Source organism: Canis lupus, chromosome 10 (genome assembly GCF_003254725.2).
Source record: "Canis lupus dingo isolate Sandy chromosome 10, ASM325472v2, whole genome shotgun sequence".
NCBI classification, from domain to species: domain Eukaryota; kingdom Metazoa; phylum Chordata; class Mammalia; order Carnivora; family Canidae; genus Canis; species Canis lupus.
This window is the reverse complement of record NC_064252.1, coordinates 31063975-31085844: the sequence shown is the minus strand read 5'-3', so window position 1 is coordinate 31085844 and position 21870 is coordinate 31063975. Positions and strand designations below refer to the sequence as shown.

The 21870-nt window shown below is 44.3% G+C and overlaps 1 protein-coding gene across 1 annotated transcript in view; it reads right to left on the bottom strand.

The window, feature by feature from the left end:
* The window catches only part of LARGE1 (LARGE xylosyl- and glucuronyltransferase 1), a 478727-nt gene that overhangs the window by 79342 nt on the left and 377515 nt on the right, over positions 1 to 21870 (bottom strand). Inside the window, 2 exon segments of the mRNA XM_049115330.1 lie at positions 2619 to 2744; positions 4565 to 4680. Coding sequence (XP_048971287.1) covers positions 2619 to 2744; positions 4565 to 4680 — 242 coding nt within the window.

Genomic DNA, 21870 nt, shown 5'->3' with positions numbered 1-21870 from the left:
ACTCATTTTTCTTGAAACTTCATCTAAAGAATTCATTCAAGTCTTTCTTGTTTTTGAGACTATTCTTCTAGATCAGGTTTCTGTTTACTTCTGCCAGGTGCCTGGCACATTTTCACTTTTTTCTTCCTATTTTTGTTCTACACGTACAATCTCAGCTCCCTCAAATAATATGAGCACAAGCTTGAAATGAGAAATTCTTAGGGGAAACATTTCCCTCTTATTCTACCTAAAGCCAAGGATAAAACATTTAACAATGTTTTATTAACACCTCTATCATCTTCTCCTATAGATATTTTTAAACTTGTTATCCACTGAGGATTTCACTTTTCCTGGATCCTGACTTCCAGCAAGGATTTTCTAACGGTCCTCCTTGGGGTTGGAACCCAAATTCCCACTCACAGCCTTTCAATGGAAAGGTTACACATATAGTTTTCCTGACTGGCCTAATGTCCCAGTGTCGCTAACAATAGCATTCTTTTGTTCGAATTATATAGTAAATTATGTAGTTACCTACTTTTAAGCCAGGCCTTTAGTTCCCAAGGATTAGCAAATACCCAGCCAATGTCAGACCCAGTTTCTTTTTCTTTTTAAGATTTTATTTATTTGTTTGAGAGAGAGACAGAAATAGTGGGAAAAAGAGGAGCTCCAGGAAGGAGAGGGAGAAGCCGGCTCCTCGCTGAGCAGAAAGCCTGACACAGGGCTCGAGCTCAGGACCCTGGGATCATGACCTGGGCTGAAGACAGACACTTAACCGACTGAGCTCCCCAGGCACCCCAGATCTAGTTGCTTTTTGCTTATCCTTCTGGATCCATACTTTATCATCATTTCTGGCCTCTGCTTACTGCATTTACTTTATGGATTGATAGACTATGCTTTCAAATCATTAAATTTTTTTTTAATCTGGTACTTTTTGGTGTTTTCTACAGGGTTGATTTTATTTTCCTCACCTTTAAAATTCCAATTCATGACAGTCTTGGAAATATTCCTGAGTACGTCATATATTTTCCTTATGTCTAAGAAATACATGACATAGTGAAGAAACTGCATAAATGTTGATTGAAAGAATGAATGATGGAGGTACTTCTGTTTTAAACACTTCCTAATATTTTGTAAGGGACTTCGGGTACATAAGAAAACAAAAACAAGTTTCTTTCTTTTTAACTAGGTGATTTCACTGCTGGAAAGGTGTGAACTTTAGCCTGTTCATTAGCAGTTTATATTTGTGAAAATTTGAAAATAGCTAGAGTAACAGGAGTGGTGCATTAACAGAAGAGTACAGAATTCTATGTGCATTGGGACTATACGTAAGAGGCAACACACACCTGTGGACATGGGCCAAAAGCTACTTGGAAAAGATGGATTTATTTGGAAAGCAAAGTTTGGGTTTTTCCTTTCATAAAACTTTTAATGATTGTTATTGCAATGCCAATAAATTTAAATGACATAGGGGCACCTGAGTGGCTCCTTCGCTCAGTGGCTGAGCATCTGCCTCTGGCTCAGGTTGTGATCCTGGGGTCCTAGGATTGAGTCCCGCATTGGGCTCCCTGCAGGGAGCCTGCTTCTCCCTCTGCCTGTGTCTCTGCCTTTCTGTGTGTCTCTCTCATAAATAAATAAATAAATAAAATCCTTAAAAAAAAATTAAATGACTTAAGCTCTCTATGGTTGCATTTGTCTACTTCCTGTCTGATATAGCCAGAGAGGCAAACACATGTGCTGGCAGACAGGCTTGGAGGCTGTGGTGGGGCTGTAGTGAAGGGGGGGTGAGGAGGTATGGGGACATATGGATTTTTCCTGCTTTGGTACCTGAGTCCGGGTGTCAGTAACCACTGGTCAGCTAGGGCTTACAGATATTTTGAGGTGGGTCACCTAATGGGCCTGTTTGTATTCAGCTGGGCGGTTGGGGGTCACTGTGGGCTCTTCTACCTTACACAGGTTTCCATGGTTCAAGTGGGTTGCCTAAAAGTCATGGCTATGTTCATCCTTCTACTTCCAGGCCCTACTACGATGTTTGGTACCTAGAGGCTAAAGGCTTTTCCATCACTATCACTGCTGCGGGGGTAGAGTGAGCCTTTTGTGTTGGTGCCTCCCCCACCCCCCGGGAAAACCTACCACAGCACCTGGTGTGCATGTCCTCCCCTCACCCCTGGCTCATTTCTTCACACGTGTCTCTCTTCTGGCCACAAGCTACTTGAAAGTAGGATGGAAGTTATTCACGTCTGCAGCACCTGGCACAGAGTAGTCCCTCAATAAATGTTTTTGTTTGAGTTAAATGACTGGATTTGGGGAGCTGACATGAACCAAAACGGCTGGCAGCAGGTGGCAAGAAGAATAACCATATGCAAGCTGGTTCTTATGCAGGGAGGCCTTATGCTTTCCAGAAAGCTCAAACAAGAGGGGAAAAAACCCAACAAAAACAAAGGAGAAAAGCACAGTCTTTCTGCCCTTTGACACCCTTATCTCTCTCACCACACTGCACAAAAAGCTCAGCCATTCATCCCCCTGAAGAGCCCTCCCCATCCAGCTTCCCTCTGCTATTATTGGACACCCCCCCCTTCCTCCTCCTCCTCTTCCTCCTTGAAGGTCTGCCCTACACCCATTGTAGCCTGTCCTTACTCTACCTTCAGATCAGACACATCCCTGTAGCACTGCTCAGAGCGGGTATGGTCCGACAGCTGCACGTTCCAGAAGCAGGGGAGCTGATACACGAGAAAGGGGTTCTGTTTGATGACAGCGTTGAAAATATCCTGCGAGATAAAAGCCAGACACAGTCAAAACAGTCAGGTGGGCTTCACTTAGGATGCCAACTCTCATAGTGCACCACCTCCTGTGCAAGGGCCTCTCTTGAACCTCCTGCTCTGAACGTAGGCTGGCTGGCACTGCAAAGGCATTTCCTCTTGCTTCTCCTAGCTCTAGAACCAAGCAGTTGTGTTTGCATAGAGACAGGGGGATGCCCCACGCTGACTTGATGCTCATGGGCTCTCCTGGTCTCATAAGGTGCCATCAGGCAAGGGGATGTGGGAGCAGACAGGAAGTATCTTTCTTACCTGTGCTGGGTTATATTAAATGAAGTCACTTTTCTGCCCCTCTTCCCACCTCATCGAGGAGCCCTGTGTCATCCATTCCAAGCCTCCAGGAGAGGAAACTGCATGATGACAAGTTGCTCCACTCACTCAGAGGCTGAGACAAATTATAGATCCTGTTTTAGCAGCTCTTCCTGGGGCTCTTGGTGGACTCGATGATGGATGCGCCTTGTTTTCCTGCAGGCCATGGTACCCGAGTACACACCCCCCACCTCCAAATCCTACTCCGACTTTTCTAGGAAGGCTTTCCTTCTTTCAGGGCTTTTGTCCAAGCTTTCGCTGCACCAGGCCATACTTATTAACTAGCTGCTGACAGGTGGTGCCGGGAGGTGAATTATGTGCCTTTGCAGAAGGAGATGGCTGGATAAACTATCCTCATTGGACACGGACATGCAATTGCTAGCTTTTGGGGACACACTTGAGTCATTGTGACCTGACTTAAAATATGATGATGGAGGACAATTTTCCCCTCAGGTTTAAAACAGCTACCTGGGTAATTTTTAACTCATTCATTATACCAGGCCTCATGTTTGAAAAAGGAAATTAGTTTCTGGTTGCTTGGGAAATACTGAATAATAAGAATGCTAAAAAAAAAAAAAAAAAAAGTATAGTAACCCTATAGAGTTTCTTGCTTCCTCTGCAAAGAAAACTTTGCAAAAATACAATGAATCGGACCACTGAACACAGAGCAAAAACATGGGAGTGAGCTTGCTTTTTGGATGAAGAGGAAAGGATAAAATGCAGAGGACCCAGGGAAGTCTTATCTCCATTTCAACACGGCCAGCTATACCACAGGGAACTCAAAGTCTAAATGTGTGACCCTGGTAGAGCCAAGGTCAAAGGCTCGGGCACCTGCATTTTCCTAGCAAAAATGAGAAACGGAATTTTTATCAATTTATGTTAATGGTTTTGTGGAGTGCATAGGCTTCTTCAGATCGCCTGAATTAGAAGTCAGTTAACCCTGCCAGGCAGTTTGTCCCTTCCATTTAAATGCATTTCCCTGGAGGATAAGGTCATAGCACAGGTTCTAAGCAAAAGGTGTTGCTTTAAAAGTGAGAAAAGCAAAATGAAATCTTATCTGGGAAATATGCTATGGTACTCCAGAGTTACAGGAGTGGAGCTATGCATCTCACAGCAAGACAAAGACAGCGACCGCCTCTCAGCACATCTGACTGCCATTTACTTATCAGTCTGCTTCAATAAACTAGGAGCTCTCTGAGGCCAAGGACTGCCTCCTTCACTTATCTCTGCAATCCTATTGCTGAGCATCATCCCTGGCATACAGTGTGCAAAGTCTGCAGAACGGACAGTGAATTCACAAACAAGCTCGGCTGTTGTCTTTGGCAGACAAGCATAAGGTAGATCTATCTCAGGGCACAGTCATGCAATCGGTGGAAAAATAATTCAGACCCATCTATTTTCAAGCTTCTTTCAGAAACAGTACAAGGGTGTTCAGGAACAACTGTACCTTCTAACATGGCCACTCACCTGGTCAGCTAAGAGGTGGACAGCATGCCCATCAGCTCCCTCTCTGCAGTCAGCCTCCACATCTGCTCCCATTTCATCTTCCGTAGTTTATCCAGAAGCAGCAGGATCACTCCTGGGCAACAGCATAGGATGGAGAAGGGAAAAGCAGTAGTAAGACACAGAGCCTGGCACACCTGTCCATATTGTGGAGATGAACACACCTGGATTCAATCCCAGGCTCTACCAGTGTCTCAGTATGAGACTTTAAACATTCTCTCTGAAGCCTCCTCAGTGTACGGAGAACATTACAACAGCCTCCAAGGCTGCTGCAAACACTAGGTGAAATGGGCAAAACAGCCTAGCACTTTTTGGAGATGGGATGGTGGTGATGGGTGCACAATAATGTGCATGTACTTAATGCTTCTAAACTCTACACTTAAAGATGGTTAAAATGGTATATTTATGTTATGTATATTTTGCCACACTATTTTTAAAAAGACTCTAGGGCTGCACCTGATATGTAGCACATTCCCTATAAGCATTAGGTTCTTCCCCATGTTTTTTTTTCCGGAAATATGATAACCTTCCAAGGTTTAGCTGATGGAAGGTGTTTGCACAATATATGCCATTTTTATCTTTATAAAACAGCTCCTCTGCAATTTTATTCTAGGTAAGTCTGGCCAATTTGCTTTTTGCAAATTTTTATTGACAATCCATAGGAGCTGGATCCAGTGTTTCTGACTTCCAAAGTCTTCTCTGGTCCCTACAACCGACACAGATGTAAAATACAATGAAAGCAGTGCTAATGCCAGGTCTTTAAGATGAGCTCCATTTTTGTTTTGTTTTGTTAGTCCTCACGGGGAGGGACTTGAGTCAATGGGGGACAGTGTAGGGAGAGAATCTGTCATCGTATTCTGTTATCAAAATGTTAAAACAAATACATTTATCACTCAGGCAAAAATTAACTAGTGCAAGTCTAAAAAAAAAAAAAAGGCACATTTTGGCTTTGCTGAATGACTGAGGCGCAGCTGTCTACTCCCAGGTCAGCTGGAGCAGGCAGAGAAGGCACAGAGCACAGAACACAAGGAGCCAGCAGGAGAATTTCCCCGCAGGCCACTGCAGTTAATTTGGTGCATGGAATTGTAGCACCCATGGGCCCCCACACCAATCCTGCTCAGGATGCTTAGCTCGGAGGAATGGCCAGTGGAGAAAACTCTAGGCAGCTGACGAATGATCTTTGTTGATACCTAGTACATACATTTCTAAGATTTTTGGAAAGAAACTGATTCCCCAAATCACACATAAATGTCAACTCTGAGACTTAAAAAAACAAACAAACAAACAAAAACAAAAAACAAACATATTCTAGGGGCACGTATTTGGAGAAAAAATAAAGTCACCATTTCGTCAGAGGTGTTTGGTCTAGTAAAGTTGAAATTAAAAAAAATATGGCAATGGTTAAGAATGGGGTAATACACAGATCTGCACTCGTAAGTCAAAAGGTCAAATTACATTCTTTTGCATGTTTCCTTTGTGGTTTGCTAGGTTTTGCACACATCTTTTCACTTAATGCTCACAAGATCCTACAGGCTAGATGTGGTCATCCTTATTTTATAGGTGGGGAAACTGAAAGGCTAAGTCAGACACCCGAACAATTCACAGTATACCAGAGAAGCTACACTAGATTTGAGCTCAGATCTGCCTGGCTTCGAAGTCAGCACTTCTTCATCTACACCACACAGACTGGAGCCCCAGTCCCTGGAGTCCTGTGACTCAGGCCAAGACTTTTTCCTTTTCTGATTTTTGGTTTTCTGGATCTGTGAAATGAGAAAAATGCTACTTGCCCTGTGCAGCTCAGGAAGCTGTTGTGCCCCCTAATGGAAGGCTAGTAAATGTTTAACCACAAGCTCTCCAGAGAAAAAACCCTAAAACTTGATTGGTAGCATTTGCTGATTCCCATGGTGTAAATACTCCCACCCTGGCTGATTTCAAGCTACCAACGTGATGTCACTGAACACCCAGTTGGGAAGAAATGCACACAACTGACTCCCCCCACCCCTAGTCAGTGTAAGCTAGCTCTAGGACATCACATGAAATTGTTCATGGAAGCACTTTTAGAAAGAGTGAAATTCGCCATGCAAATACTATTTGCTTTTTTGGGGGAGAAAGAAAATTAAAATGTATAGTTACAAACCAAGAGAAAACAGTGATGGATTCAAGAAAATTCATCCCAAACACTGGGTATCCCAGTCAAACACTCAAAAGACAATTTCATTAAATCTTATTGCAAAACTAATTGTAATTAGGTTGGATGGATGCTCTAATATACAGAGAAAATGGGTAGAAGCCATAAACAGTGATGGAAGGTATTAATGTACATTTTCAAGTCTCTAGAGATGTCAAAGATGTCAAGAGATCTATCAGTCTCAGGGGCTGAACCGAGAATTGAGGCTTTTAAATGGTGTTAAGACTTGGCAGATCCTCTGTGGCCAGTGTGATTCCACCGTTTGCCAGCCTCATTGAAAAGAGGCGGGCGTCTAGAACAGAAGCCTAGATGCAGAAAAGTGGGGCTACTCTCCCGGTTACCCAGCCTTTTCTGTTGTGTGATGTTAATTTTTAAAAGCACGAGCCCTTCAATCCAACAGAAAAGTCTGGAAACAAATATGACAAATACCCACCACCCCAGTTTAATAAATGCTAATAATATATTGCCACATTTGTTGTGAATAATAAAACATGACAGATAAATCAAAGGTCCTTCATCTTACTCTGGCTCCTTTTCCCAAGGGTAACCACTACCCCGAGGTGGTTGGGTTTCACTTCCATGCATGCGCTTAAAGTTTCACTCCCTGTGCATGTATTAATCAACAATATATGCTGCTTCGAGTGTCTCAGAGTGCCTACCTTCAATTCTAATTTTCTATTTCACCCAAAGTTATGTCTTTAAGACTTAACCATGTGAAGATTTCAATATCTAGTCTATTCATTGCAATCACTTCATTCACTGTATAACCCTACCACAAGTTAACCATTTCCTGATGAACGACATTCGGGCTGTTTCCTAGGTTTCTCCTATTATATAAACAATGTTGCAATTAACAGCCTAATCCCAATTTGTTAGATATACATCTGAGGGTTTAGCTGAGGTCCAGCTTCCCAAACTGTACAAGGAAAGCTTGAGGATGCTGCTTGTCCCAAAACATCTCAAACAATCCGCCTTCCTCCTCTCTTACATTCAGGCCATCATGGTGTCCCATGGAGTCTATATTTAAAATGGCTTTTGTGTCTCTTCCTTTACTGACTCATTCAGTAGTTAGTGAGCACCAATGTTGTGCAAACAACTGAAACAGACTTGTATGTGTTTTTCTTCCCTACTTTCCCCAGTTTCATGGGTTTCATTCAATATTAATTCAACATATATTTACTAGGTGGAGACCATTCAGTCTTGGCCAGGCCCATCCATGGAAGACACACAAACCATCATGATTCAAGTGCACACTGACGATGTACAACACTTATCAAGAGAATGCAGGAGGGAGGCCTTAGTGAGCCAGGATCCAGGGCGTGGATCAGGCCAGGCAGACAAGGCAGGGATGTCTGAAGAGACATGGACAAAGGCAGAGCAGCAGGACTGGGCATGTGGGAAGAGGTGTGTGTGATGGTGGGACAGCTGAAATAGAGCCCTTTGGGACAAATGTCAGGATGTGACCTTGAGCAAGTGAGTGGGGTATGGGTCAGGAAGGGCTTGGATCTGTGCAAAAGGGATGCCTTCCAACCATTTTCAATGTCATTTCTTACACAGAAAATGATATCTTTATAACTTGCTTGTGGCTGGAAGGGCTGATCCAGAGACAAGATCTGGCTGCCCATTCAGGGGCGCCCAGGACTGAAGGGATCACTGTTTTGCATCTATCATGCACAATGTCACACTGGTTGGCAAGTCCTGCTGAGGACACCTAGGAGTAGTGAAGGATTTTGAGCAAAGGAGTGACCACAACTTTTCTGTTTCAGAAAAGCCAACCTAAAAGGTTGCTTTATCAAGTCACTTCATAGGCTCAAAGGCCTCAAGTATCTTAGATAGTCTAAAGAACAAGCTGTTAATTCCTTAGCTGGGCACACCAGGACCATCTTGCCACGATTTACATTTTTTCCTTCCAACAGACCATTCCTTCCAGCAAACATGGCCTGATGGCAACTTGGCACTTAACTAACTCTTTCTTTTCAAACTTGACAAGCCAATATGCAGTTTTTCTCCTTAGAATCCCAGAATGTTTACTAAATATACTACTGTCCATTCCCTGATTCAAACAGAATCCCCCCCCAAAAAAAATTCATGAGCAAACATGTTACAAAGCTTATGAACTTCACTGTCAGCTTCTGTATTCAAGAGCTTCCACATTTATCCTCTTCTGACTCCATAACATTCTTAGAAAGGAGACCAGCTAGTCATTATTACTGCTTTTGGATAGATGTGAGCAGTGAGGTGCTAAGAAGTAAGGTGAATCTCCAATGTCATGGTAAGTGCCTCCTGCTGCCCCATCTGGGAAAGGGTCTGCATCCTATAACGTTAGAACTAATGAAGACTGTGTCCTCCATGTGTCAGTAGGGTCTATGGAATATGTCTCAATGCTTTTTTTTTTTTTTAATATTTTATTTTTAAGTAATCTATACACACTCAAAACAGGGCTCAAACTTACAAACCCAAGACCAAGAGTCATATGCTCTACTGACTGAGCCAGCCAGGCGCCCCTGTCTCGATGTTTTGAAGGACAGCCTCATGGTAAACATTAATGCCAAATGTGTACTTGGCCAACGCAGGCCAGCATGAGCTCATGGGATTCAGGGCTCCCAGCACCTACCACCTGGCCATATGTAAAGAGCTTCTCTTGACATGTCAAACAAACCAGTGGGGCCCCTGTCTGGTCTCCAACCATGGGGCCTGCATTCAGAAGTTATTTCTTGTATAATTCATCTGGGGTGTGTTTTGAGCACCTCCTATTAGTCACCGGGTTAGCTGGTAACTTAGCAGTTTGTACAACACAGCCCTTGCTTTTAGAGACCAAGGCCTAATGGGAAAGGGAAATGGGCAACTGAGAAAAATGCAAACACTGTGACAGATAAAAGATGCAGTAAGAAGCATGGGACCCAGTAAGGGAAATAGACTGTGATCTGAGTGTGGAGGGAAGCATTAGGGAAAAGCTTCCTGAAATAAATGATATCTAACCTAAAAGCTAAAGGATACAATCATCTAGGTGAAGGTCAGACCAGACAGGCTTATCCTTTCAGGGATGTGAATCCCTACCAGACAGCAAATATTTTCTACCATGTTTGAACAGCAGACATTAAAAGGTAATGAACCATTTCCCTCTCTTCGCCCAAAAAATGAAAATTAAAAAGTGGCCACATTAAATTGTCTAGCATGGGTGAAAACGTTGGTCTTTGCTCATAAATCTGTAATTAACAACAGGTTATTTGCACAATAAATATCCCCACATCCTCAAGCTAAGGCTGTGGAATGGATTCTGGGAACATAGATGTTTCTGTCACTATCACAGAAGAGGAAGCTGTTTATAACGTGGAAGCCCCAAGTTTTTTCAGGTGGACTTGAAAACAGAAGGGTTTTGAGTCCTAACATTCTCTCTTACCAGCAAGATCTCTTGAAAAAAGTCACTGGGATTCTGAGCCCCAGTTCCTCCTCTGTAAAATATGGGAACAATCCTGCATTAACTCCAACATGATTATGAGGACTTAAAAAAAAAGAGTCTATCTTTAAAAGTATCTGGTATATGCCATGAGCTATTCTTTCCTACCTCAAAGTAAAAATCCTATGACATTAAGAAGTATCTAGAACAGCCAGCGCAATGCTCAATATGGCTGAACTGAGAAATATTAATTAATAAATATGCATACCTAGTAATTTTCCCAGTCCAAATTCACTCATCTTTCTAAAAATATTTAAAATCCCCTTGTGTGCAGAATGCCCTGCACACTTAAAAATTCTGAAATATCTGCAAGCCCATGTTCCTGAGAAGTCTTCTGTCCAACAGGAAGCTGATGGTATCCCAACCAGCATGATCAGGAGGTCCTCGGGCTCTTAAGTGACAGCTAAGGGATAAGACCCATAAGAACAAAAAACATAATAATAAAGGAAAGAAAATTTATCGCGAGTAAAATTAGGTGCATCAAGGATGTTCCTAAGCAGCTAAGGAGTCTCTGTATAGACTGTTACATATAATCACTTGGATACGCTTGAATGAGAGAATCTGCCTGTTTCTTCAAAGGTTAGGAGTTTGCACACACATTGTACAAGTGCTGAAAAACAACATTTCTGAGAGAACATAACTCTAGCTGTTTACTGACCTCCCTCCTATGGTGCTGGGGAGATAGCCTAATTAATGATTGTAAAGGCCTTTGAAAATATGAAGTGGTACATAAAAGCTTATAAATAACAGTTACAGAAACTATACATTTCCTCATTAAGGTGTCTAATTATCACTCACTCTACTTGCATAATTCCCACTAGAATGAGTACAAATTATGTGCATGCATGCAATGTGGGAGCAAGCTTTTTAAGTGAATTCTGGTTAAAATGATGAAAATGGCTCCTTCTGAAATTAGACCCTTTCGAGCTGAAACGACGCAGATTTGGCTTTGCAATGCTTGCCCGGAGTTAGATTGTGACACTAAGCTTTCCTGCTCTCAGGGGGATGGTGGTGCCAAAAAGCTTGACTTTGGCCTTTGCCTGGCATTTGCTGCTACATGATCCGCCCATTTCCATACTTGCCATCGGGGTTCTGGGAGCATGGGGCGAGCCCTTCGCTCTGGAGGCCAGCACTCTGCACGGAGGCAGCATGCCTTCGATGTGACAGGGGCTCCCAATGGAGCTGACTGGGAGGCATGGGGCCTGCAGGGCTTTACCTTCAGCTGTTGTGCTGGGAGCAGGAGAGACGAACACTAAATAAATTAAAAATCAAAGGCTTCTCCCGTGAACATCTGGTCCAGCAGTAGGGCATTTCATCTGCGGATCAGAGGGTAATATTTCTGCTTTTTAAATTAAATATGCAGCAATGGCTCCGTAGCCAAGATGTCAGGGAAAGAAAAGTGGGGGTCTTTGTAGAGAGGAGGGAGAAAATAATGCTTTTTAAAAATGAGCCAAATATTGGTTCTTACCAAGGGGACTGCAAGAGGGAGAAGAGATGGGGAGGTGGTGATGGTGCTGGTAACACTGCTGCCTACTAGAGATGAGGGCTTTCCTTACAGACCCTCCAAGTCTCAGGACAGACCTGCAAAGTGGATGGAGTGATCCCCATCTTGCAGATGACGAGACAAGGCTCAGGCATGCATAGCTAGTGAGTGGCAAAATTAGTCTCACTCTCTGATCTGTGGCTTTTCAACCACTCCATGCTACTTCCTAGTGTGTGTGTGTGTCCGTGTGCATGCTCATGACTAGATATGGCAAGATGTAGCTACATCTGCGGTCTCAAGATGAAACAAGTCAGGTAGCTCCTGGAAAACCAGAAGTACATGCTTGAAGGACTGTGTCTGTGAAGACCACAGGCCATGATCAGTTTGCTTGTGTGAAAATTCACAGGGAGACCAAGTGTTCCATGAGGCCAGGAAAGGGAGGGTTTGTGCACAGGGTGAGGCCCGATCAGATTCATGAAGGCATGGGTGGCTGCCTGCCAGCCAAGAGAGATGCCAATCAGCACAAGTGTTTCAGAATTGACCTGTCATCAATCCCGGTGTGTGGTGTGGAGGCCCTCATCTCTGTGCCTGGGCCCACTCAACTATACTCTGAGCCCACTCAACTGTATCATGGTGTGTCATAGCGCCTCCTGCAGGCACTCTTCAGCATGATGCAAGGCTTTTGTTTCAGAACAAGTCTACCACTTTTTCTTTCCAAGCAATGTGCTTCCAGTCTATAGTCAAGCTAAACGATCCGGCTCAGATTGGCCTGGTCAAGGCAGACTCCATGCTTCCTTAGTTCAGAAGGAGAAACGGAGGCTATGTGCCTCCTTTAGATGAGATCAGAGCAGGTTTCAGATTCAACCTCCGTTCCTAAACTCACAGTGACTACACACACTGAACCAGTGTGTTACAGCAGGTGTGTGGGAAACAGGGTTAAGTCAGTAAATTAAGCTTAAGACACATGTGGTTTAAATAAACAGTATTGGCTGCATCAGGGTGCCCGGTGAGCCTCAAAGGGGGCTACTGTATCCAACATCTCCCAGATTTATTTACCAGGGCCTCTTCTCCCCTTTCCTCCTGGGAATCTGTAGGATATTGGTTTTCCTTCACTCTGAGTCCTCACTGGCTGTCTGCATTTCCTTGGCTTGGAATCTGCCCTGCAAGGGCCAACACACGAAGATACAAATCTGTTTCCCTAGTCCTTCAGCACTTCCTGTGGTTTTGCTGGTTTGGACCAGAGAAACAAAGCTGTAAGTGGGCACTGTGCGTACTTCTGTCCCAGTGGCTTGGGAACGCAGGGGCTTTCATCCCGGAAACATTCTTGAAAATGACCCTCGAAATCACCACTTCCCTCTCTCCCACTTTGAAGCGCTACAGCTCTCTTCTCATGTGTGACCCAACAGAAGGTGAGTTTATTAAAAACCACTTAATTTAAAATCCCCTGCTGATTTTACCTGGGACTTACTTTTGATCCTATAAATTAAAAGCTCCTACTTTTTGTTTTTTAAAATCTTTTCCTTTCCAAAAGCTCTTGAGCAGAGAGAAAGAGAAAAAATGGAAATCCTCCCACCTGAAGCCTGAATTTGCTGGGGTTTTTGAAAGTGTGCAGGGATGGTGAACAAAGGGCTGCGCAGACCTCATAAAAGGCTGGTGGTCACTCACTCACTCCCTTATCCATTCAATTAGTATTTATGGAGGAACTTCCACGTGCCAGGCACCAGATATATGGAGATGGAAAACTCACGTGGTCTCTACACACCAGAGTTGGCAGGTGATGTGGGTACTCAAACAGAGAGAAGTGTGCTTGCTGGGCAGGCAGGCTCGGTTCAAAAATATACGTATCCCTGGACAGACTGTATTTGGCTAAGATTGTGATATGGCTAAGAAGGTTTGTGGCATCAAAGAATATTAAACTAGAAGAAACCTCAGAACGTTATCAATCCAAGCCTCCACCCCATCCTCATCTCTCTGAGGAAACTGAGTCTCAGAAAGGCTAAGTGGCTGGCTCAGAGTAAAATAACTGGCATGAAGTAAACAACACTTGAGGCTCCTCAGGACCTGACTCTTCCCCTGGGCTTTCTCTTTGTCCCCTGCTCCCCACTTTGGTTCAACCAAACTCTTTAAATCTCTCAGCTTTCCTTGGTCCTTCTAGACTCCTGGGCCAAAATGAGGGGATAATTTCTGGTCAGATGCACAGATCCAAGGAGATTCTACAAGTAGATCTTCTTAGCCAGAGAGTGTGCTTTGCAAATAACAAGCAGAGGAAAAGCATTGTTGTGGTGAGTCCCCCCACGAAGGTATGTCCAAATCCTACCCCCTGACCTGTGAATAGGATCTTGTTGGGAAAGTCTCTGCAGATATAATCAAGTTAGGATGAGCCACACTACTTAGGGCTGGGCCCTAATCCAATGACAGGGCCCTGATAAGACATGGGAACAGACACAGAGGGCAGGTCATGTGACAATCAGGCAGACACTGGAGTGATGCAGCCGCAGCCAAGGCCCACCTGCTGCTGCCAGAGCTGGAAGAGGCAGGGCAGGAGTGTGACCCAGACAATACCTTAGTTTGGACTTCCAGCATTCAGAACTATGAGGGGTGCCTGGGTGGTTCAGTTGGCTAAGCATTGACTCTTGGTTTTGGCTCAGGTCATGATCTCAGGGCTGTGGGATCGAGCCTGCATCTGCTTGAGTTTCCCTCTGCCTCCCTCCTGGCCCCAACACTCTCTCTCTCTCAGATGAGTAAATAAATCTTAAACTAAAACAAAACAAAACTTGAAAGAATAAACTATTGAAGCCACATGGTCTGTGGCACTTTGTTACACAGCAGTCCGAGGAAATGAACACAGCACCCAGACTCCAAATCCACCTGATTCTGAGAGCCCTTGGCTGTTGTCTTAGGCCAAAACTATTACTGCCATTTTTCAGGTTTGGGCAAATTTTCAGATAATCATTAAGTTGTAGAAGGTAAAGTGATTTTGCCCATTTTAGATAGCAAGTGATAAGAAATACCCATGGCAGGAGGAACCATCCTTGCTGAAAGGCTATAGTTTTGGCTTTCCCGCCACCCAGAAAACCCACAGGGAGATGGAGTGTCTTACAGGACCAGCTCTGAGACGAGCCAGCCTACCATGGCCAGGCCATCAGACCTCGGGAGATGACAGATACTGAATAGAGACATTGTTGACCATGCCCAGGCCACTGTTATTAAGGTGGTTATTAAAGACTCTCCAGCCTACCTCTGCCAGCAAGAAGAAAGTATTTTCTGGAGCTGTCTATGGGAAAGAATATAGAGATCCCAAAAAGTGGGTCTTAAAATTACCAGTGAACAAAATGGAATATATTATGATGTTTAGAAAAGCCAGAGGTAGACACCAGAACCGAGGACAGCACTACTGAGTCTGTCTGGGAGGTCTGGAGCCCGACATTTTGCAGGTACAGAAAAGTAATTATTCGCTGAATAGAAGTCAGACCTGCTGACCAGCTTGTTGGCATGGAGATTTTAATTTTTTACAAATAATGAGCCCGACTCTCCCTACCAGTCTGGCTAGATGCTCCACTGCACAAGATCATATCTCATTTACTTACCAAGAAGGGTGAGACAATGTGGATGGCCGAGCAATGCTGACCAGCTGAACGTATGCTGGAGCCTGGCTGAATGCTGAGCTAATGGGGTGCAAAAAGGGCAAGAAGCTTTTTGCAATTTCAAACTTAAACAAAGTGAGTCCACATGGAAGGGTGCACTATGAGTCTCTTCATTATTCACATGCTCAAAGAAAAAGCAGGTACTGCAAAACAACCAGTGAGGTAGGTAGGGTTCACAGCTGCCTTCTTCACTCTCCTCCCTACACTTATGAAGTGGAAAGAAGCACTTCTCGAACATTTCTTATGTGCCAGGTGTCTCTCCAGGTGGCATATTCTCCATCTGTCTGCTCCGACTCCACTCTCTGCTTTTCTCTGTGCCCTGAGAGCCACTTCCCTACAGATGGAATTACCTGGGATCCCTGGGGGCCGATTCCTGGTTGGAAGCATCTGCCACACACTGGAGGGGGGTTGGAAAGAGAGGGTGTTCTGTTCCCACGGACTCTCCAGTTTGGGCAGTATTTCCAACAGGGCCTGTGTCTTCTCCAGCTTCTGCTTCTGCTGGGCAGCCATGGCTCTATCCTTCACTGTCTTCTGGCAGCATTATCTCCTCCCTTTCCTTCTTGTTAGGGGCTGAAATGCGTTCCCCTCAAATTCGTATGTTGAAGTCCTAACCCCCAGTATCTTGGAATATGAACGGATTTGGAAATAAGACCTTGAAAGAGGTGTGAAGTGAAACTAAGATGATCGAGCTTTGCCTTGCTCCAGTATGACTGGTGTCCTTATTTGTGAGAGGAGGAAATATGGACAAACAGGCACAGAGGGTCAACCAAAACACAGGGAGAAGATGGTCACTACAGACCAAGAAGAGAGGCCTCAGAAGATACCAACCCTGTGGACAATTTGATCATAGACTTCTAGCCTCCAGAATTATAAGAAAACATTATCTCTCCAATCATGAAATGGGCAAAAGACATGAAGAGGAATCTCACAGAGGAAGACATAGACATGGCCAACAGACACATGAGAAAATGCTCCGCATCACTTGCCATCAGGGAAATACAAATCAAAACCACAATGAGATACCACCTCACACCAGTTGAGAATGGGGAAAATTAACAAGGCAGGAAACCACAAATGTTGGAGAGGATGCGGAGAAAAGGGAACCCTCTTACACTGTTGGTGGGAATGTGAACTGGTGCAGCCACTCTGAAAAACTGTGTGGAGGTTCTTCAGAGTTAAAAATAGACCTGCCCTATGACCCAGCAATTGCACTATTGGGGATTTACCCCAAAGATACAGATGCAATGAAACCCCGGGACACCTGCACCCCAAAGTTTATAGCAGCAATGTCCACAGTAGTCAAACTGTGGAAGGAGCCTCGGTGTCCATCGAAAGATGAATGGATAAAGAAGATGTGGTTTATGTATACAATGAAATATTACTCAGCCATTAGAAATGACAAATACCCACCATTTGCTTCAACGTGGATGGAACTGGAGGGTATTATGCTGAGTGAAGTAAGTCAATTGGAGAAGGACAAACATTATATGTTCTCATTCATTTGGGGAATATAAATAATAGTGAAAGGGAATATAAGGGAAGGGAGAAGAAATGTGTGGGAAATATCAGAAAGGGAGACAGAACATAAAGACTCCTAACTCTGGGAAACGAACTAGGGGTGGTGGAAGGGGAGGAGGGCGGGGGGTGGGGGTGAATGGGTGACGGGCACTGAGGGGGGCACTTGACGGGATGAGCACTGGGTGTTATTCTGTATGTTGGTAAATTGAACACCAATAAAAAATAAATTTATTAAAAAAAACAAAGAAAACAAAAAACAAAAACAAAAACAAAAAACCATTATCTCTGCTAAGCCAGACAATTGTGGTACTTTACTATGGCAGCCCTAAGAAACTAACACACATCTCTTGCTCCAGAAGTGGTAACAGCTCACTGCCTCTGTGAGTCTCTGGTGCCTCAGCATCCCTGTTGATACTTTCAGTGCCATCAACTCACAGCATAAACAGTCCCTTCACTGGAGCACCTTAAGTCATCTGATGGGATCTTATTACATGTATATTATAATCATTTAATCCCCTGGACTGTTCTGTGAAATTGGGATGATTATGCTCAGCTTGCAAATAAGGAAACTGAGGCTCAGAAAGGTCATATAGCTAGTGAGTGGCAACGTTGTGATCTCAACTGAGGTCTCTAAGGGCACAGTGTGCTGACTCTGGTAGATCTGCAGCATGCGGAATGAGAGGCCCATAGAGTGGGAAGGACCCCTGAACAACATCTAGAGCAATCTCTTCATTTTGTAGATGAGGAGAGCAAGATGCAGAGAACTAAGCTCAGGGGCCTAAGGTCAGGAAGCTTTTGCAGTAGCAGAAGTAGGGCTTGAGTGCAAGTCTTTCAACTCCAGCTTTGGTACTTTCTCTTGCTTCCCTGACTGGAAGCAACAACTCTCAAGCCTCCCACTTGGATTGCCTGGGGACTCAAGCATAACGATGAAGAATAAGGGTCCCAGCATCAATCCACATGTTAGCTCCGTGCTTACTAAATCAGCTATGTGACCTGGGGCAAGTAGAGTGACTTCATTACTGCTCTGTGGGTCCCTATACTCCTTTGTAAAACGGGTATTCATAAGAACTCAAAGGACTGTTGTCCTAAAACACTCAGCAGAGGGACTTCATTTGATAATGAGCTATTGTTTTATCTGAGGTAGACCCAACTCAGTTCTTCCTACTGACCTGTGGGCACTGGATTCACTGCCCAGAAGCTGAATGATGATAAATGATAACACTGATAACTAACAAGGGTGGCCACGCCCACTACTGGACCCCTACCAGGCTTCGGGTGTTGTGCTAGCCGTGCCCGTTACCTCTACTCCTTATAACATCTCAGAAAAGTTGAAAGTAACTAAGCTCAGCTTCAAACCTAGTTTTGTCTGGCTTCCAAAGCCATGTGTTTCCCAGGATGGTTGTCGATGAAATGAAATTGGATAGGCCTTATAAGCAAATCGGCTGCAAAAAAAACTTCATAAACCCAGTCTACACTTATGACTAAGATCCATAGTCATCATACATGCTTTGCGCCACATACTGAGCTGCCAAGGGTGGCCGTGTGTCTGACTGCACCCTAGGTTCCAACGGTCTGTGACACACAGCAGGTCTGCTCACAACAAGTATAATGATCTGCCTTGCTGTTGCGCTGAACTCTGGAGAGTTGCATTTCAACAAGCACAGTGCCTAGAGCAGAGGAGGGACCAGATACAGCCCCTCTGTTAACATCAATCCCTGTTACACTAAAGCTAACTTCAAGAGGATGTTTTAACGGCACAAATGGCAGTTCTGTCTCCTTATTTCCTAGCACGATCGAATTTCTAGAGAAGGATTTGGGTTTGGTCAGGTGCTGGTGGCCAGCACTGTAAAGACTTGAGAGTCTGAGACACAGGTTAATTCTGTTTTCTGGGGCACGTTAGTTAACTTCTGTCAACTTCTCCTTATAGTCTGTTAAACGGTTATGGTGATATTACACTTATTTTTTCATTCAACTGATGTCTGCTGCGAACCTACATACAGAACCCATTCTGAAAACAGAAGTCATTGTCCTCATGGAGCCTAGATGCTGAGAGAAAAGACAATAAGTAAGCAGGTTGAAGATGTAGCATGTTGTCTGATGATAACAATAAAGCAGGATGGGAGGTAAGGAGCACTCGGGTGGGGATCTATTGAAATTTTAAATGGATGCTTGGCAAAGGCTTTCTCTTCAGAAGGTGATATTTGAGCAAAGACCCACAGGAGGCCAGGGACCATACAATGCCAATATGGGGGAAGCAAGGAGGCCGAAGCAGCTACAAGTGCAAAGGCCCTGAGGGAGCTGATCTGCTGTGGAAACAGCCTCCTGGCTGCTGTGATAGTTAAACAAGATAATAATCCATTCGAAATATCACATTTATAACAAGTGCTCAGTAAATGTGAGCCAGGACTATTAACATTATTCCCGTGGGCACACAAAGGCCCATACCTACTGCAGAGCGACTCCAGCAGGCGCTGGAGTGGTAACCCTCTGGGGTGTGAACCTGCGCTAATGAATGAGCCTATCTGTTCTCTGCCAGCCCGATGTGGGCAGTCCACAGGCCGTCCAGTTCACAGGAGAGGATTTCCTATAAATTGGATTAGCAGGGTACCCACTGAATGCTGGGGAGAAAGAAGAGAGAACTTAATCCAGCTTTGTTGTGGTGTCAATCATTTCAAAAGAAGGTGCAAAATTACCCCAATCCAAGCTTTAAGGCAAGAGGGGAGAATGTCCTTCCCTTGATAATGTTTCTGGCGTTCAATAAAACAGAAAGAAGGAAGGAGTGGGGGGTGGTGGTGCCAAACTGCATTATCCTCCTACAGATCTACTTAGTGCAGGGTGGGATTTCTCCCTGGAAATACATTTCTGCTTCTGTGAGGTGGGGGGAGGGGACATGTGGCTAGAGCTGTACCTATAAGCAATTATCTGGGAGGATCATGGGTGCATGAACTCCTTGTTGGGAGGTAGGGATCCGTGTTTGTGTGGCTTTTAAGAGCATGCAGCCATCCTAAGCTATGCTTTCACAGAGACTGAAATTTGAATTTCATATATTTTTTATGTACCACAAAATATACTTGTCTTTTTTTTTTTTTTCATTTTTTCCCCTCAGTTATTTAAAAATGTAAAAATCATTCCTAGCTGAGACAGACTAAAGCAGGTGCTGGCTACATTGGGCATGCATCACTCCCTGCTTTTCTAAACAGGTTAACATCAGGGAGATATCAAGTAAACTAAGATTAAGAAAGAAATGTTTCTGGGGTACCTTGGTGGCTAGGTGGTTAAGCATCTTCCTTTTGCTGAAGTTGTGATCCTGGGGTTCTGAGATCAAGTCCTGCATCGGGCTGCCCACAGGGAGCCTGCTTCTTGCTCTGCCTGTGTCTCTGCCTCTCCCTGTCTCTCATGAATAAATAAAAATCTTTAAAAAAATTTAAAAAAGAAATAAATATTTCCTCTGTGTATTTGCCTGGCCACTCTAATTTAATCCTAGATTTACTGAAGACAAGGGTCGTGTTTTCTTCTTTTGATGCCTCCGTGGAGCATAGCTAAAGATGAGCTTGTCTGCACCGTGCTGGGCACACGGTCCGTGCCAGATGCCTGGGGCCCAGTGGGCCGAGCCTGCCTCAGTGCAGCAGCGATGTCTCTTGGATAATTGTCTGAGCAGAGACCACCTTTACCTGTAGCAGCCCCCGAGGGCCCCACAAACCAATTCAAGCTCTTCTGGACCATTCTGATTCAAATACATCTAACCTACTGTGGGGAAATGTCAAATATGGTCTAAAAGGACACCTGGCAACTGCGGGCTTAGGAGCACATGGGGGATGTTTAAGCATAAAGGTGGATGACAGGCACAGCTTTCAAGGCAACGGGCAGACCAGGAGGCTAGTCTCTCTCTTTCTGATGTCACTGGCATTTTTGCTGGGTTCTGTTACCCCTGGGGGAAAGGAGAAGATAATGGGTCAGAATCCAGGCAACAAAGGGGGTGCAAATTAAACTAAGGGAGGTGCATCTCTGTACCCCCTCTTCCCTGTAGTTGAAGAACTTTCTCTCTCTGGGCACTCAGGCATTATAATCTTTTGTAATTGTTTCTAGGTCTTTTTTTTAAATGTTTATTTAACTTTATTGAGTAACTGACACATAACAGTATATATTTAAGGCATACAGTGTGATGATTTGATATTCCTTGTAGAATGATTACTAAGATCAAGATAATTAGCACATCCATCACCTCGTATAGTTAACACAGGTAATTCTCCGAAGGAACTGAAATTAGGAACTTGAAGAGATATCTGCACACCCATGTCCACTGTAGCAGTATTGTAAACAGCCAAGATAGGGAAACAACCCAAATGTCCTTTGATGATGAATGATAAAGACAATGTGGTGTGTGTGTACACACATACACCAGGAATATTCTTTTTTTTTTTTTAAATTTTTATTTATTTATGATAGTCACAGAGAGAGAGAGAGAGGCGCAGAGACACAGGCAGAGGGAGAAGCAGGCTCCATGCACCGGGAGCCCGACGTGGGATTCGATCCCGGGTCTCCAGGATCGCGCCCTGGGCCAAAGGCAGGCGCCAAACCGCTGCGCCACCCAGGGATCCCCACCAGGAATATTCTTCAGCCAAAAAAAAAGAAGGAAGTTCTGCCATTTGTGACAACATGGATGAATCTGGAGAGCATTCTAGGTCTTCTTGACAGCAGTCTGAGGACAGGATTCTGGTTTCACTTGAGTATGCCTGGAGCCTAGCATGGTGCCTGATGTTATACACGGCTAATACGCAAGATATCTTTGCTGAATGAAGGTACACAAAATCAAAGAGCTATGGAGTCCTGGAATCTGGTGATGTTTAGGGAAACAGGTGGCAGGGGATAAATAAGAGGGAAGGAAGGTCCAAAGAAAGCTGTGGAAATGCACGAGGGTGTCTTTATAACACAGGTTTTGGAAAGATAAGGGGGCAGGCCCATCCAGTAGAAAGAAA